We start from the raw sequence: 15,180 nt of genomic DNA, 5'->3' as shown, positions 1-15,180 counted from the left end.
AAAACCCATATATTAAATACTTAGCAAAAACCTGTAGAATGTATATGTATATGATATAATTAATATGCATGAAGTAGCTAAGATAAATACTAAATGTACCCTGTAGTAGGGGTGTGCAGATTTGGGAAACTGGTCCCATTTCTGTCACCCAGATGGCTGCTTGCTTTTACCATATAATAAACTATTATTCAAAAACTTATAGAAACTCGAGACTTTGTTTATCACACTATCAAACTAACTTAAAAACTGTATTCACCACACACCTTTTGAATAGACTAATTGAGAGTCTGTCATATGTGAGCTAAAATCCTGTATATTGGCGAATGACCTGCAGGATTATCTCCTCTATCTTCCGTGAGAGGTAAAAACTTGATGAAGCTCTTTTACAACTGCTTTGGGTTTTTTTGCTGCAGCAGTGTCATTAATAATTTCTATCTGCCATAATAAAAATGAGATCTAAACCCATATATTGTCTGAAAATACCTGGATTTTAAACTTAGTCATTGTGTTAGCAGAGATTGCTGTGGCTCTAAGCACGTATGCTAAGTACAGAGTGGCAGACTGAAATCTAATATTGAATGTAACATGTACTATGTTACACTAGTCAATTCAGATTTATATTTTTGGCATACATATACGTGTGTCATTTTGGTGAATTGACATGCCTTTTAAAACTAATCCATGCTTTGTGTTACAGCAAAGTTCTAATGGCCCGGTGAAGAAGTCTATGCGAGAGAAGGCTGTGGAACGCAGGAATGTTAATAAGGAGCACAACAGTAACTTCAAAGCAGGATACATTCCAATTGATGAAGACCGTCTCCATAAGACAGGGTTACGTGGCAGGAAAGGCAACTTGGCCATATGTGTGATTGTTGTTCTTTTTATTTTGGCCGTCATCAATCTGATTGTGAGTATAATACTTACACTGTAAGCAACATTAGGTCATATTTCATTGTGATGGTTTATTAGAGAAATAAACCTTTTCTAGTATGGCTGAGGGCTTAAAATGTACTGAAGGAGATTCTCATTTTTCTCATTCCTTTCTTGTTCTTTTGTAGCCTGAACAAGATTAGATGGAAGAATCTTGTAAATTCAGCCATGTAAATTCAGTTACCAAGATCTCAGCAAGGAACTTACTGTTTATGCAGGAAAGAATTAGAAACCTTCCAAGTGTCACTCCATGCAAAGTATTATTAGTACAAATGCATTCAGGATATATGTCAGGAACATTTTACATAACAGAGCTGAGCATTCTGCACGTGAGCATTCAGAATTAACCAGGCACTGCAATCTAAAGCTTCATTGTTGTAATTACCACCTCTTTATTGCTTGGTCAAGGAGAAGTAATGAATTGTTTTTTGTAACTGGATGACCACCTGGGAGGGTGCATTTTTCTAGGTCAGGGTTAAGTATGTACTGAGCTGAGCTGTTCAGGAAACTTGCTTAGCCAATACTACCATGATTACCCTTAAACAGAAAAAATATATAATTCTGGATTTAATATTTTCATATATATATATATATAAAAATCATTTTAGTTACTGTTCCAGATAAGTCTAAAATTAATGTAAAATGCATTTCATAATTAAATGTGTTATGATGGAATTAAACAGACTAAAGTAAATTCACACCTAAAGCTCACTTCAACACTAGCATTAATAATTGTTTCAAATGAAACATATAGTTAATACCGTACTTCTTGTAGAAAGATACAAACAATCAACTTAATCTTTTAAAATCTGTTTCTCTTTCAGATTACCCTGGTTATCTGGGCAGTAATTCGAATCGGTCCCAATGGTTGTGACAGTATGGAATTCCATGAGAGTGGCTTGTTGCGGTTTAAGCAAGTGTCTGACATGGGTGTTATACATCCCTTATATAAAAGCACTGTAGGAGGGAGACGGAATGAAGACTTGGTGATCACTGGGAATAATCAGCCTGTAAGTTTTACCATGAATTGAAAGTCTGTGAGCAACACTAGGGAATTACACTTACCTCACTAATAAATGTTATATTTGAAACTTTATTAACCTAATGACTTTTTTTCTGAAGATTGTATTTCAGCAAGGAACAACCAAGCTTAGTGTGGAAAAAGACAAAACTTCTATAACCAGTGATATTGGCATGGAATTTGTTGACCCACGGACACAAAATACCTTGTTCAGCACAGACTATGAAACTCATGAGTTTCATCTGCCAAATGGAGTTAAAATCTTGAATGTACAAAAGGCCTCTACAGAGAGGGTATGTCTCTCTTGCTTTTTATAATTAATGAGAATACAGTGCATACTTTGTTTGTATAACAGGAGAGTAGCACTAGTTATTTTATAGAGGGTTAAGTGTGCCTTAGGAAGCATTGAGCAGCCCTGTCCCAGAAAAAAAAACCCCAAACCTATAAATACATAGAAGTAACATATTAAGTGAAATCAGAGGGGTAAGTTTACATAATCAGTCCTAAAAGGAAGCATGTATTTGCTACAAGTGTTAGCCATGTATGCTATGAAATTGTCATATGAATTGTTATTTTTACCACAAAAATAAACTATTTTACATGCCTTACAAAATTAAGTAATTCTCGTTTTAAATGTGAATGTGGAAAATAATAAATAGGCAGAAGGTTTGCAGGCATAATGGCAGAAGGGAAGAAGTACATTGACATTTTTTATTAAATTGTGTAGCAATACTTTTAAGGTAATTAAGCTACTCAGACAAATAGAAGTGACACATTTTCATTGATCTGTAATACACTTTTTTTGTGTGTTATATTCTTAGATTACCAGCAATGCAACCAGTGATCTAAACATAAAGGTCGATGGCCGTGCTATTGTCCGTGGAAATGAAGGTGTTTTCATTACAGGCAAGACCATTGAGTTTCGAATGGGAGGTAACATGGAACTTAAAGCAGTAAGTATTTCAAATCAGCATTTTTTGAATAGTTTAGTTTCAAATTCAGGCTGATAGTGAACTGATGTAGCTTTGTGGGTAGAGCCCTTCCCAAGTCTTTGTTGAAAGCCTAGCCATGATGAAGTAGTCGTTCAGTAGTTTTCAGGTAACAGTGATTTTCTACTGTTAAGACACAAAAACCCCATAATATAATTAAGGCCAAGCTATTGGCCTCTGCCCTGGAAAAAATACCAAAGGGAATTAATTTTCTCTTCTGGAAGCTTTTCAGTGGTCAGTAACCTTTGCCAGTTAGAAGCACTACCTTCTGTGCTGCCACAGTAAGACTCATTAGCATTCCTTTAAGATTTTTGGAGACTACAGGGCATATGGAATGATGAAAAAGGTTAAAGGAGGATAAAAAACAGAGGTATATGCACTTGCATTTCAAGTGTGAACGAATTTCCTACGTGAATTCAAACACTGATTACCATTTCACATCCATATTTTTAGATTTACTGCATTTGCTAAGAGGTCTGTAAAGTGAAAAGCCACACTTCTGCTGTCTCAGTAATGACCTACCACTGGAACAGCAAAGTACATTGCTTTGCATAGTTGAGAAATATGTGAGAAAAGCACAGTTGCTTTGCATAGTTGAGACATCCATGAGCATTATTATAATTTCCATTAAAAAATTAAACCTTTTCATACATACCTATTTTACTGTGTTGGTTCTGCAGCTGTCCTAAAGATGTCATTTATTTGTTAAACCAGCTTTTCCTTCTCAAAAGTAACCTGCCTTGTTTAAATTAGAAATTGTACTTTTTTTTTCTCTCCTCCTTAATAGGAAAACAGCATTATCCTGAACGGAACTGTGATGGTCAGCCCATCACGACTGCCAAGTTCTTCCTATGGGGAACAGTTCAATAATGGCAACTGGCTGCGTTTCAAGCTCTGTATGTGTGCGGATGGGACACTGTTCAAGGTTCAGGTGACAGGTTATAACATGGGCTGTCAGACCTCTGTCAATCCGTGTGGAGCCACACACTAAAGCAAACCACTGCCAGGAGAGTTCTCTTTGGTGTTTACATGTATTTGTATGAAGTAATTGCATGCCTTCAAGGATTTCTGTTTTTACAGCAGTTTATACTAACATTTCTTACATAACATTTTTTAGGAAAGGCTGTTACGGTCAGAAGTATTATGTTTTCATCCCGCTAGCTGCAAGAGTGGCACTGATTCAGTAAGCTCTCAGGGTATGTGCACACTGAAGTACCTTCTTGAATATATTTAAAGAACATGATCTTAGCAACAACATTTACTGCCTTCAGTTGCCTTTAGAGGTTTTTGTCCTACGTCCCAAGACCTCGAGGACTGCTGACAACATGACTGTGATCTGAAGTACTTCAAGAGGAATGTCAACTTGTTGCTGGAAGTGAGTTTGCCTAGGATGGCTGAAGTGGCAGATTTTTGTCTTCTCTCCATTTCCTGTTGATACAATGATTTCCCCCGAACTTACGTGGTTTACCAGATGCATACTAAGTGAGGGGTAATGGCAGATTCACTGTAAATATCGTATTATTTCTGCCACTTATTCTCCTGTGATTAAAAAAAAAAATCATAAATCATATTTGCAAAGTAATACCAAGTGTGCAAATTTCACTTGAATTTTGAAATAGTCTTGCAGTTATTCAAGTGTTGCTTGAGCTCTCATTCTCTCTGTACTGTTAAGGCATTCTGCAGATGCTTAATTTATGTGAAGTATTTATAAAACATGTTTATATTAGAAATACATTTTTAAAGATATAACTTGCTCACTACCCAAAAATAGTGTTTTCCTGGGTGCTTTAATGTGAATAGTGTCTTGAGTAATAACCTAAAGCATCACTGTTGCAGCAGTGTCTGAGATCATCTCTCTTTCCCCATAAAGGTCATTACTGATGCATTACTCAAAACCTCAGAATTAAATTCTGAAGTTGAACTGCAGATCTGTAATTCTAAATGTGATGGTATGACAGCAGAGTATATACATGTGTATTGGAATCTGTCAGCAGTGGAAGTGTGGTGAACTGGGGCCTATTGCAGCCTTGTAACTGCTTTTGCAGCAGTAAGGTGTCTTGTGCTAAAAAATAGACCAGCTATTTATAAGACTGCTCCTTTCCCCATCCACATATTTCTTCAGTTTAAAATAGCTTTTTAATGTTTTGCAGCAGCATCAAATAACCTTAATAATGGAGGCCACAAAAGTGACTTTGCAACAAGCTTTTCTAGATAAGAACACACTTCTTTTCCTAAATGTTGTGCGAATGTTACAAGTTAACTTCAGAACTGGTCATTTGTTCTGGGAAGATAAACTATCTACCCTTGTTTTACAGCACTCAAAGTACATAGAATTCCATAAAATACGAACCAGCTTCTGCTGTAACAAGAACTTCACATCTAAGGTCCCAGTTCCCAAATTTACTGGAAGTCAGCAAGTCTTCAGGCAGGATGTGTATGGGAGAAATTGATTTCTGGAGGGGGATCCTTAAGTCAGGTATTATACCACACAGGAAGTCAGAGGGGTTGTGTTTCCATCACTGCTCAAAGGCAAAGCTGGATTTTGATGCTCAGTAATTGTTGGGGTTTTGAGGCTGCACAGCACTGGAGCTGTTCTGACAAAATCAGAATAAGCAGAATGAAATGTAGCAAAAGACACTGAGTTGCTCATATTAAAGATTATGGGAAAGTACTAACATTTTGTGTAATGCCTTCATGAACTTCATAGTTTTACTAGAGTTAATAGTTATTAAACACTTCACACCCATTTTGCTGAAAACGTGCACCTATCTTTACTGCTAAGCAGTGCCTCATTTAGCATTTAGTTACAGTTAAGAGGAGGAAATAAACATTTTTATAATTCTCACTCTCATGCTAATGGAAGTTTGTCACTTTATTTATATATATATATATATGTACACATATATATATAAATACATTTTAAAAAGATCAGTTTCCTCAGAGCTGAAATAGATCTTGCAAATGACAGATACTGCCTCGGTCAAGTAGGTTACACACAAAGAGCATACTTAAGCTCTTCCCTGGTTAATACTAACATGCCTGTATGCTAGTATTGGATTCCTATAATTATCAAAAGTTCATTTTAAAAGACTGTATGCAGTGTAGCTTGAAGATTTGTCACAAAGGTACTCTTAAATCATGGTCTGGAGAATTGGTTTTGAAGTGTGAATATTTTTGGTTAAAATGTAGCAAAACCAATAATACAAGTAACAAATGAAATAAATTATCAATTTGCTACCCACTGTTTATGTATCGCTAATATGTTTTATATTTATATTACACAGTTTGAGAAATGTTGGCAACACACACACCTTGTGTTGTGCATTTACTTGTACGTCTTCTAACTAACTGCCTAAGGTACATTTTTTTATATGTATTTAAAACATATTGTGTGGCACATTATTTCAGTCCCACAGATTCTGTGTGTTTAAAGTGCATTCTACATGCCTCTGTAAAATGCCATACTGGGTACGCTGAAACAACTTGCATGTGAAGAGTTCTCAGCATATGTAAAGGTGGTAGTTGTTTCAATGGGTGAAAGACAATAGAATTTCTAATCTTTGTTTTGAAATGAAACAATAAATTCTAAGATGCAGTTGTGCTTCAGCATTCTTATTTCTAAGATTATAGTTTTTCATTAAAAATACATTGTTCTGTTATTGACAGGGAAACTGGTGTTTTATTACCTGTAATTATGAAAGTCAATCCACACCTATTTGTCATGGATTGTATCCAGTGGACTTTGTTCAATGGTAATTGTGTATGATACCTGAAGCAGAGTTCAAAAGTCTCCACTGTTGTTAGTTCACAAGCTCCTGAGAAGTTGTGTTTCTTGAACAGAGGGTTGGAAAAGAAAGAAAAGGTTCTAATTGTTTTTTGGGAGAGGTGGAGGGAGGGGGAAGGTTACCAGTTTATGAATGTTCTTTTTGAAAAATAGGTAAGACTCCAAGACTGAATGTTTAAGGCAGAATGTTGGTAATGCTTTGGTTATTTGCTGTTGATTTTTTTTAATGTCAAAGTATTTCCGCTTTCTACTGAATTCTTGTTATGCTGAATTTAACTATAATTTTACATTTTACATATAGATACTATGGATAACCTTCACTTGAGTGTCATAGCTGTGGTCCTTTATTTTAATCTTCCTGGATCAGTGGGAACCAAGTCACAGCAGATTCTTCTTGCTACACATCACCATTCAGAATGCCAGTGGGATGGGGAGTTCCTACTCAATTGTTCTTTTACCAGAACATCTGCTATTCCAGAAGATATATCACGAACAACAATAGTGGCTGATTTTAGTTACAATAATATTAAAACTTTTCTGTGCGCTGATGGAAGAAATGAAGAATGGAGGCTGAAACACCTGAACCTCAGTAACAACCTGATTTCTGAACTCTTCTTAACTACTTGTACAAATTTACCTGTTTTAGAAACTCTGAACCTCAATGGTAATGCCATCCACACCCTCACACTGGACACACCTGTGCCTGCACCTGGGTCTAAAACATACAGAACTGTTGATCGTATCCTGCCTGCTTTAAAACTATTGTCAGTTGAAAGAAATAATCTAAATACAGTTCCAAGAGGTAAGCATTTCAAAAATCTTTAAGGACCTGACTTCCCAGGGGTAAGTTGGTTTTGGGTATAATTCACACATTTTACTGAATTCAGAATGTGACTTTCTCATTTAGTTATACTTAAGGTGAGGGAAAGTTCCACCTGCAAATACAGAGCAAATGGATTGTTCCGGTTTAGGTTGGGGATTTTTTTTTATACAGTTTTTGCAACTCTAATGCCTTAATATCAGTCAAACGTAATCAAGTTTACCCTGTAAGAGCCCAAGCAGTATTTTTGCTTTTTGTATAGCAAGGGAAGTAAGGATCTTTGGAAAGACACCAGCCTCACCAGTCGTGAACCGTAACATTAAGAAAATTGCGGATAATGAATTTTATATTGCCCTTCAGAAGAAAGTCAACACTCTGAATAAAACTTGATCCAATTTTCGTATTTTAGGAAGACAGGAAAACATATTTTGTTCAGTCAAAACAATTTTGCTCTATGCCATCTGACACCCAATGAAAGTGACACCTTGGTGTAAGAGGAGAGGGCTGTAAAGTTTTGATAGACTTTTAGAAAGGCTTTGCTGGTCACTGAGCTGTGCAGGGCATCTTAGCCTTTATCCTCATAAAGGGATGATTCTCATTGTCCTAACTCTTTAAATGAAGCAGAAGGTGCTGAATGAGCACCCCTATCCTATATAATGTGTTGAATTTATTGATCTCTGATAACATCATCAGATTCATTAGCTCTAGAGTTTGAAAATACAGGAGGACATGGGATGACAAACAAAAACCCCACTTATCCCATAGTGTCAGACAAAGGCAGTAAGTGTGCACCTACACAGGGTCCAGAAAGTTCTGGCTTTCTCCTTTTATGGTATTAATTCTCTGCCATGCAGGAAATCCATTTCACTTAATCATTTTGTAGTATCTGTAAGGTCATACAGACAATATAGAAAAGCTTACTTTATAAAATACATTGGTGCAAATTTAGATAGACATAACTACACATTAGAGGATGCCTCAGTGGGTCAGACAGATCAATCTTTTCTGTAAGAGACTCAATTTTTAGATGTTAAAGGTCAAATTGCTATGCATGGTACCACAATAATTCAAGTTATACTTAAATCCCATATACATTTAAATACATGTTTAGAACTTTATTTTCCTCATCCAAAATACTTCACTGACATTCTTGTTTTTAAGCTCAGGTAAGAAAACACAAACTGCAGTTCTAAAGCAAAGATTTCCCACAGAAACCTTCTCACAGCTGCCACCCCAGGAGTCAGGCTGCTGCCCATTGCTACCCTACCAGTGTATACTTTTAGCACAAGTTTAGCTTCAGGGAAGCATCCAAAGTACAATTCTTCATGCAGGTGCAAGGAAGAATTTATGAACTGCCAGAACTTCTGAACACCTTCCCTATCAGCTACCTCTAGTTTTACTGCAAGAATGAATCATTCCCTCTGCTTTTCATAATAAAACCAAAGATCAATTGCTTGGCAAACAGAACTGCAAACTGAAAAAAGAGATTTCCAGTAAAGCAGCTGACACCAAGGGCAAAATTTTTAATTTTTAAGAACAAGTAGCTCTCAACAATGCTGTATGATCAAAAATCAATTCAGGGTGATGGTCAGGTGTTACACACTGTGGTGATGCTGAGTGTTCAAGGGTCTGCCTTCCCCCTGGAACTTGCAGGCTGAAGCTTCAGGGGCTGCCTATACAGCACCTGAGAAAAATGAGGCATCTCCAGCATTCAAAAAGGCTCCTTGTGCAAGACAGATGTTATCATAACTAGGATACACTGAAGAATATACTGCCATGCTGGATAATTCACAGGCAGACAAGCATAAACAACACATTTTTGTTTTCAGTCAGGTTTTACATCCTATGAATATGATTCAAATAATTCCACGTATTAAAAACTCCCATGAAATTGCAGATGGCAATGGATAGGAGATACTGTATCACCTTTTGTATCTCCATCTTTTACCTAAAATTAACATATCTGGATCTTTTAAACTGAATATATTCCACCCTTTTTACGCTTCTCCTTTCCTACCTCCAGTTCTTCAGAGAAGTATGCTTAAAGTACAGAGATCACAGGAATGTTACTGCTTTTATGAAAGGGTCAATTTTTAAAGCATGCATTGACAGTGAATGTATTAATGTGCTTGCTGTTGATCCTATGCAACTTTTAGAACAGGACAACCACTGACTAGGAAAGGCATAATAACACAAAGGCTGCAGCCACTCATTGCAATAGACAGGAATGGAAGGAATTTTGTTGCAAAGAATTTTATAAAGACACTTGATGCAATTGGGAAAACAAGAACATGAAATGTAACATAGTTTTGTTCTTCCTAGGACTAGGCCTGCTGCAATCTTTACAAACTGTCCGTATGTTATCCAATAGCATACAACACATTGACCCAAAGGATTTTCAAAACTGTTCACAGCTGAAGGACATTGACCTGCAAAACAACAAGATAACTAAAATTCATCCAGATGCCTTCAGGGATCTCAACAAATTACAGGTTGTAAAGCAATATTACAACTGCTTCAATATGTTATGTTAATCATCATTAAAGATATTAATTATCAACTCTTCAGCATGATTATATTGCTCTGATTATAATATTAGTGTACGATTATAAAAGCCAAAGCAAATGGTGACAATAATATTTTTATATATTTGCTTTTCATGTATAGGAAAACACACACATAAATATACAAAATATAACCATCAATTCACTATTTATCTATGGTACAAATCAATCCATAATTGCCTTAAACACACTTTTCTACCCCCAATTCTTTCCATGGCAAGAGCCCTGCAGTTTCTCATTCACACAGAGGTAGGTCTACAATGGAAGAATTCTAAACATACCACAATTTATCATTTTCATGTACATTAAAAACCTTAGAACAATATTATTGAAATCCTAAATAGTTGTATTGTTTGCATAACTACAAAAGTGCTTGTATACTAAAAGAAACATTGTAGATGTTGCAATAAGGATTCCATTGTAAGACTAATCAAATTAATTATGAATTATTCCCAAATAGGTTGTGGATCTCCGTGAAAATCCTCTGACAATCCCTCTGCCACAAATACTGATCAATTTGAACTTCTTTCAACTTGAAGTGTATTCATCAAATAATGCCTGGATATTTAACTGCAGGCTAAATGCTTTTAAACATTTAATTCATTTTCCTTTTGACTCCACAAGGAAAAAATGGAGGCTTTCATACAATAAGTTTGCCAATTCACAGAAACCTCTGCTGTATCTTTCAAGTTTCCATTTACACTGCAAGGACAGTGTTTTGCTCAAGAGGGCTACAATCCCAACAGGGAACACAGCAGTGCTGAACTGTAACTTGGACAACACAAGGGGTATGTACATCAGGGACTCCATCTAAATCCTCTAAAATCCCAATGCATGCAGAATGATCAAAGAAATCTGGGTTTAAAAGTGGGGTTTTAAAGCTACTGTTTAAAAATAACTGAACAACAATTTAACATGCAATTAATATACTGGTTAGAATATTTGAAAGTCATGTTTCCCAAAAAAGGCTTCATCTCCTTCCTTACATTAAACTAATAAGGATGCCAAGTTATACACAAACAAATTTCAGTAAGTAGTATGTTGCAAATGTATCAGTTCATTTTGGACTGAAACAAAGTACCAAACAGTGAGATGGCACTTCCAGGGCATGCAGAAAACTGAGAAGGATGCAACAGTTTTCAGTATTCAGCTAACTGCAAAAGGAAATGAAAGTTTGTTTGCAAGGGAAAGGATTTCTATTCCTTCTTAAAAAGTACAGCTACTGTAGCACACTTCACTTACATTTACAATTAATATAGAGCACTTAAAGTACAAGAGACAAAACCTACAGAGCCAAGACTTTCCATGCAGGTGGAAAACAAAGACCAGACTTAGAGTAGGAGGTATATGTGTCATATGCACTGAGGCAAAATGGTTTAACTCTAGTGGAATAACAGCACTTGGGGGTGGTAAGGCTTGCCCCTGGGAACACTTCATCCCCAAATGAAAATATGTTGGGTATATTGGAAATGCCACCTACTTTGTCTATTTACAAGAAAAGTCACAGAAACTTGGATTAAAATCAACACACTGGATTGCACCAAAATTCAGCTGGGAACAAAACCTAAGGCAAAGGTGAACATACGACCTTGAAACATATTCCAAAAGCCAACAACCAGCCATGGCCCACACTAGCTAAAGTTTGGAACAATTGCTCAATCAATACAAATATCCTTGATTTAAGACCTTTTTGCTGGAGTCAAACCAGTAACAGGAAATTCACAGTGGTTGAAACCCTGACAGTCAACAGGTGAAGTTTTATCCCACAGCTGCATTCGGTGACCATGGCCATGCTGGAAAGCAGCTGGTTGTTAGTATGTCTCTTCCACAAGGAAGATCAGCAGCTGTTTCTAGTACAACCCAGAACATACTTAAAATGATTTCAGTGACCTCCTCCCTCACCCGTACCATTTTTCTTGTAAAATTTGCTGTTAAGACCCCATATATACTGTGTTTTTAAATGGGGGGGGTGGGGTGTATACATAAAAATATGTGATGGTTTGACAGACTTTGTACTATGTAAAATGACAACGGATGGATAAAAAGAAAATGGATTTTATAATAAATTGTCAAAATTATCAAAGATAGATCAGAGTATGTTCTTATAGTAATAACTTGACCCTGCAAACCAAGTATCCTATGTTTTTAAGAAAGACTGAGTTTGTATTTTCTTTTATTTCAGATAATGGAATCTCTTGGTGGACACCTAAAGGCAGAATTTCAAAAAATCACAGTCTTCCTCATATGACACTGAATAAAAGGAATAATTTAGTGATATACAATGCTGAGAAAACTGCTGAAGGATTATATTTCTGTATTTTTAATACAACAAAGGAGAAATATCTCATTTACAATATAGAAGTGAAAGAAAAGGTTTCAACATTTTTGGCTAGAAAAGCCCGGGACACTAACACTGTCTATAGACAAGAAAAAGCGGAGTCAGACCTTGCACTGGCTGTCTCCCTCTCAGTGCTCATTACATTTGTTTGTGCTTTTTGTCTGGGTGCTTTTGCCAGACCCTACCTGGTGAGCCTGTGGAGACACATGCACAGGAATAAAAATTCAAGTTCAGAACATACATATTCTAATCAAGCTTTTTCAGATGAAACCTTGAGCAGAGAGTTTTCTGCAAGCAAACCAACAAATACACAGCGTAATGTGTTAATTTGTGATGAGAATTCTTCAAGAAACACACACATTTTTCCTATAGAAACTTCTACTTCATATGAAAATGTCACTGGTAATGGTGCAGAATACCAGAAACAAAGCAATGCTGAGATCAACATGAAGAAAAAAACAGTATTTTCAGAAATCCAAAATAGTACTGACAATTATGAAAGTGTAGATGTTTATGATAATGGACTATTTTCTGTAAGGACAGAGTACCAGAACAGCAATGAAGTAACACCAAGACAATTAATGAGTAATACCACTGCATTTTGGAAAGATTCAACATATACAAACAACCAAGACTCAGAGAAGAGCAGGATCCCTCCCATACCCAGGAGACTGAATGCTGACCCTTACTCAAATCACGACTCTTCAAATTCAGAGAAGGGAGAAACTGATTTTCCATTTTCCACAGTACAAACACATTCAGTTGCACAAGACTCTAGAAACAGCAAAGTAAGCAACAACTCTGTTCTGTTGTATTCCGAGATCACAAAGGCTACACCAGATCCTCCAGAAAGAAAAGGTATAGTTTCGCATAATGAACCCACACACACTACAAAATTTATGCATGGAAGGCAAGGCTGTGATGAACAACTTGGTCTAGACAGCAACTTAAATATACCTAGTGATGTGGGAGATTTTACCTTACCCGATGTCTCCAAAAGTGACACAGATATTGAGAATTTAAGCAGCTGTGAAACAACAGAAAACTTTCCTGTTACAGAGTGTAAAAGGATATGTTCAAACGAAAAAGATGCTTCAGCAGATATATTTGGTGATAGTTCTTCAGATGAAGGGACTCCATTCTCACTGAGTGACTGTAGTTCTTTAGAAGACTTTGAACTGGAACAACCTGATGTCAGTGTTGATGTCAGTGACAACCTGCCAGTTTGTCAGTCATCACTAGAGGAAGCCAATACAAATAGTGGAACAGAGAAGCTCTCAACACTGCCAGAGTCTCCAAATATTGCTGCTGAAGTTCAGCATATTGGAAAAAATGAAGATGAGAACGCTGCACATTTTGAAACCACTATTAATTATGGATCAGATACCACCACGTGTGAAACAACATCCCCTTACACTGATAAACATGGTGGCCACGTAAGCATGTCAGATCCAGATACAATTAGTTCTTCAAGTCAAGAAGTTCCAGGGGCATTTGATTATTTTACTAATGCAGAGTCGACAGTACAAAACTCTATTTCTGATTCTCTCCACAGTCAAAGTATGGATTTTGGTAACACGGTACTTTCACTAAAACATTCTCCCACGTATGACACAGAGAACACTCCTAAAGAGGCTGAATTGCAGCTGTATCCGCTTCCCACCAGACTACAGCATTCCCTCGGCTTCAGTCCCACTGAACAAAAAGAAAATGCACCAGAGGGAAGTACAGACGAGAGCATAGCCAGGAACGCCCCTGAAAAGAATCATGGAGAAGCAGATATCACATTAAGAAGAGACATGCATACATCTGAGGACAATGACTTTATTTTTGCTCCCATTGATATTGGTTTGAATGAAATCATTAGAAAAACATCGCTGCTGCATTCCAGCAATGAATCATCTCTTCAGTCGCTGTCTGAACATAGAGCTGAAAAACATTTCATGGTTATTACACAGCAAGAAGACTTGCTACCACAGGGGAAACAAGAAAACACAACTAGGGCTTGGGCAGATAAAATGGAAAGAGGTTTTGATGAAAAAAACTGTGATGGATACACAGAATTACAGGATACCAGCAACTGCAGTCTGCCTGAAGAAACACAATCTTACAATCTTATAGCAGATCTGCTGCATCTCCCTACTTCTGGGAAAACACAGTCAGTGTTCACAACACATGGTCATTTCCAACTGGATCAGAGTGACAAGGATGCATATTCCTTCTCAGTCCCACAAGGTTTCTTCAATGAAAACACACAATACAGTTCACATTCATTCCCACAAAAGCCTACAGGAGATATAATGTCTAAAAGCGTTGATTCCAGCAACATGGAAGATGACACCACTTTGACAGAACTGGGAAATAATTCTACAACAGCTGTAGAACACCTCCAGATTTCCAGTGAAAATCTCAGTCAAGAAAGTCAGACAAATATAGGACAGGAGCCGTTTTTTGTTAAGAAGAAAAGAGCGTTTGATGGATTCTCTAATATTTTGCAAAGCAGGAAAACAAACTTCAATAGCTGAGACACAGAATTGTAATACTAAGCTCCCACAATGTTTATGTCATTACAGCAATTGCAAAAATTATTTTGTTTCAAAGTGAAGTGGCTTTTGTTTAGAAAGGTACTTGCAAAAAAAAAAAATCAGTAACAGATTTTATGAAAAACAACTCTAGAACATTAGATAATAAAGTTTTTGCTGAGTTATAGTATATATTTACTTTCTCATTGTTG

General features: G+C 36.6%; 2 protein-coding genes across 3 annotated transcripts in view; both read left to right on the top strand.

Moving 5' to 3' along the window:
• Positions 1–6,535, top strand: part of SGCB (sarcoglycan beta) — a 7,064-nt gene extending 529 nt beyond the window's left edge. Inside the window, exons 2-6 of the mRNA XM_027635965.1 lie at positions 693–907; positions 1,755–1,940; positions 2,053–2,244; positions 2,773–2,904; positions 3,728–6,535. Of these exons, the coding sequence (XP_027491766.1) occupies positions 728–907; positions 1,755–1,940; positions 2,053–2,244; positions 2,773–2,904; positions 3,728–3,931 (894 nt within the window). The 5' untranslated portion in view covers positions 693–727 and the 3' untranslated portion in view covers positions 3,932–6,535. The remainder of the gene's footprint in view (positions 1–692; positions 908–1,754; positions 1,941–2,052; positions 2,245–2,772; positions 2,905–3,727) is intronic.
• Positions 6,536–6,660: 125 nt separating this feature from the next.
• Positions 6,661–15,180, top strand: LRRC66 (leucine rich repeat containing 66). 2 transcript variants are annotated; one of them, XM_027635955.1, is made up of 5 exons: positions 6,661–6,802; positions 7,026–7,526; positions 9,867–10,036; positions 10,569–10,896; positions 12,291–15,180. In XM_027635955.1, the coding sequence occupies exons 2-5, from the start codon at positions 7,031–7,033 to the stop codon at positions 14,969–14,971; spliced, it is 3,675 nt and encodes a 1,224-aa protein (XP_027491756.1). In that variant the 5' UTR covers positions 6,661–6,802; positions 7,026–7,030; the 3' UTR covers positions 14,972–15,180. The 2 variants fall into 2 exon arrangements, with proteins under 2 accessions (XP_027491756.1, XP_027491754.1); XM_027635953.1 differs by having other exon boundaries at positions 6,661–7,526.

This window comes from Corapipo altera, unplaced genomic scaffold (genome assembly GCF_003945725.1).
Source record: "Corapipo altera isolate COAL_440 unplaced genomic scaffold, ASM394572v1 22b, whole genome shotgun sequence".
NCBI classification, from domain to species: Eukaryota; Metazoa; Chordata; class Aves; order Passeriformes; family Pipridae; genus Corapipo; species Corapipo altera.
This window is presented reverse-complemented; position numbering and strand designations above follow the sequence as displayed.

What these genes read in the sequence shown, in the direction of transcription:
- LRRC66 (XM_027635955.1), top strand. Translation starts at nt 7,031, where the DNA reads ATGGATAACCTTCACTTGAGTGTCATAGCTGTGGTCCTTTATTTTAAT. An exon ending in TCTAAATACAGTTCCAAGAG is followed by an intron (nt 7,527 to 9,866) that starts GTAAGCATTTCA and finishes TGTTCTTCCTAG; the next exon opens with GACTAGGCCTGCTGCAATCT. An exon ending in GGGATCTCAACAAATTACAG is followed by an intron (nt 10,037 to 10,568) that starts GTTGTAAAGCAA and finishes ATTCCCAAATAG; the next exon opens with GTTGTGGATCTCCGTGAAAA.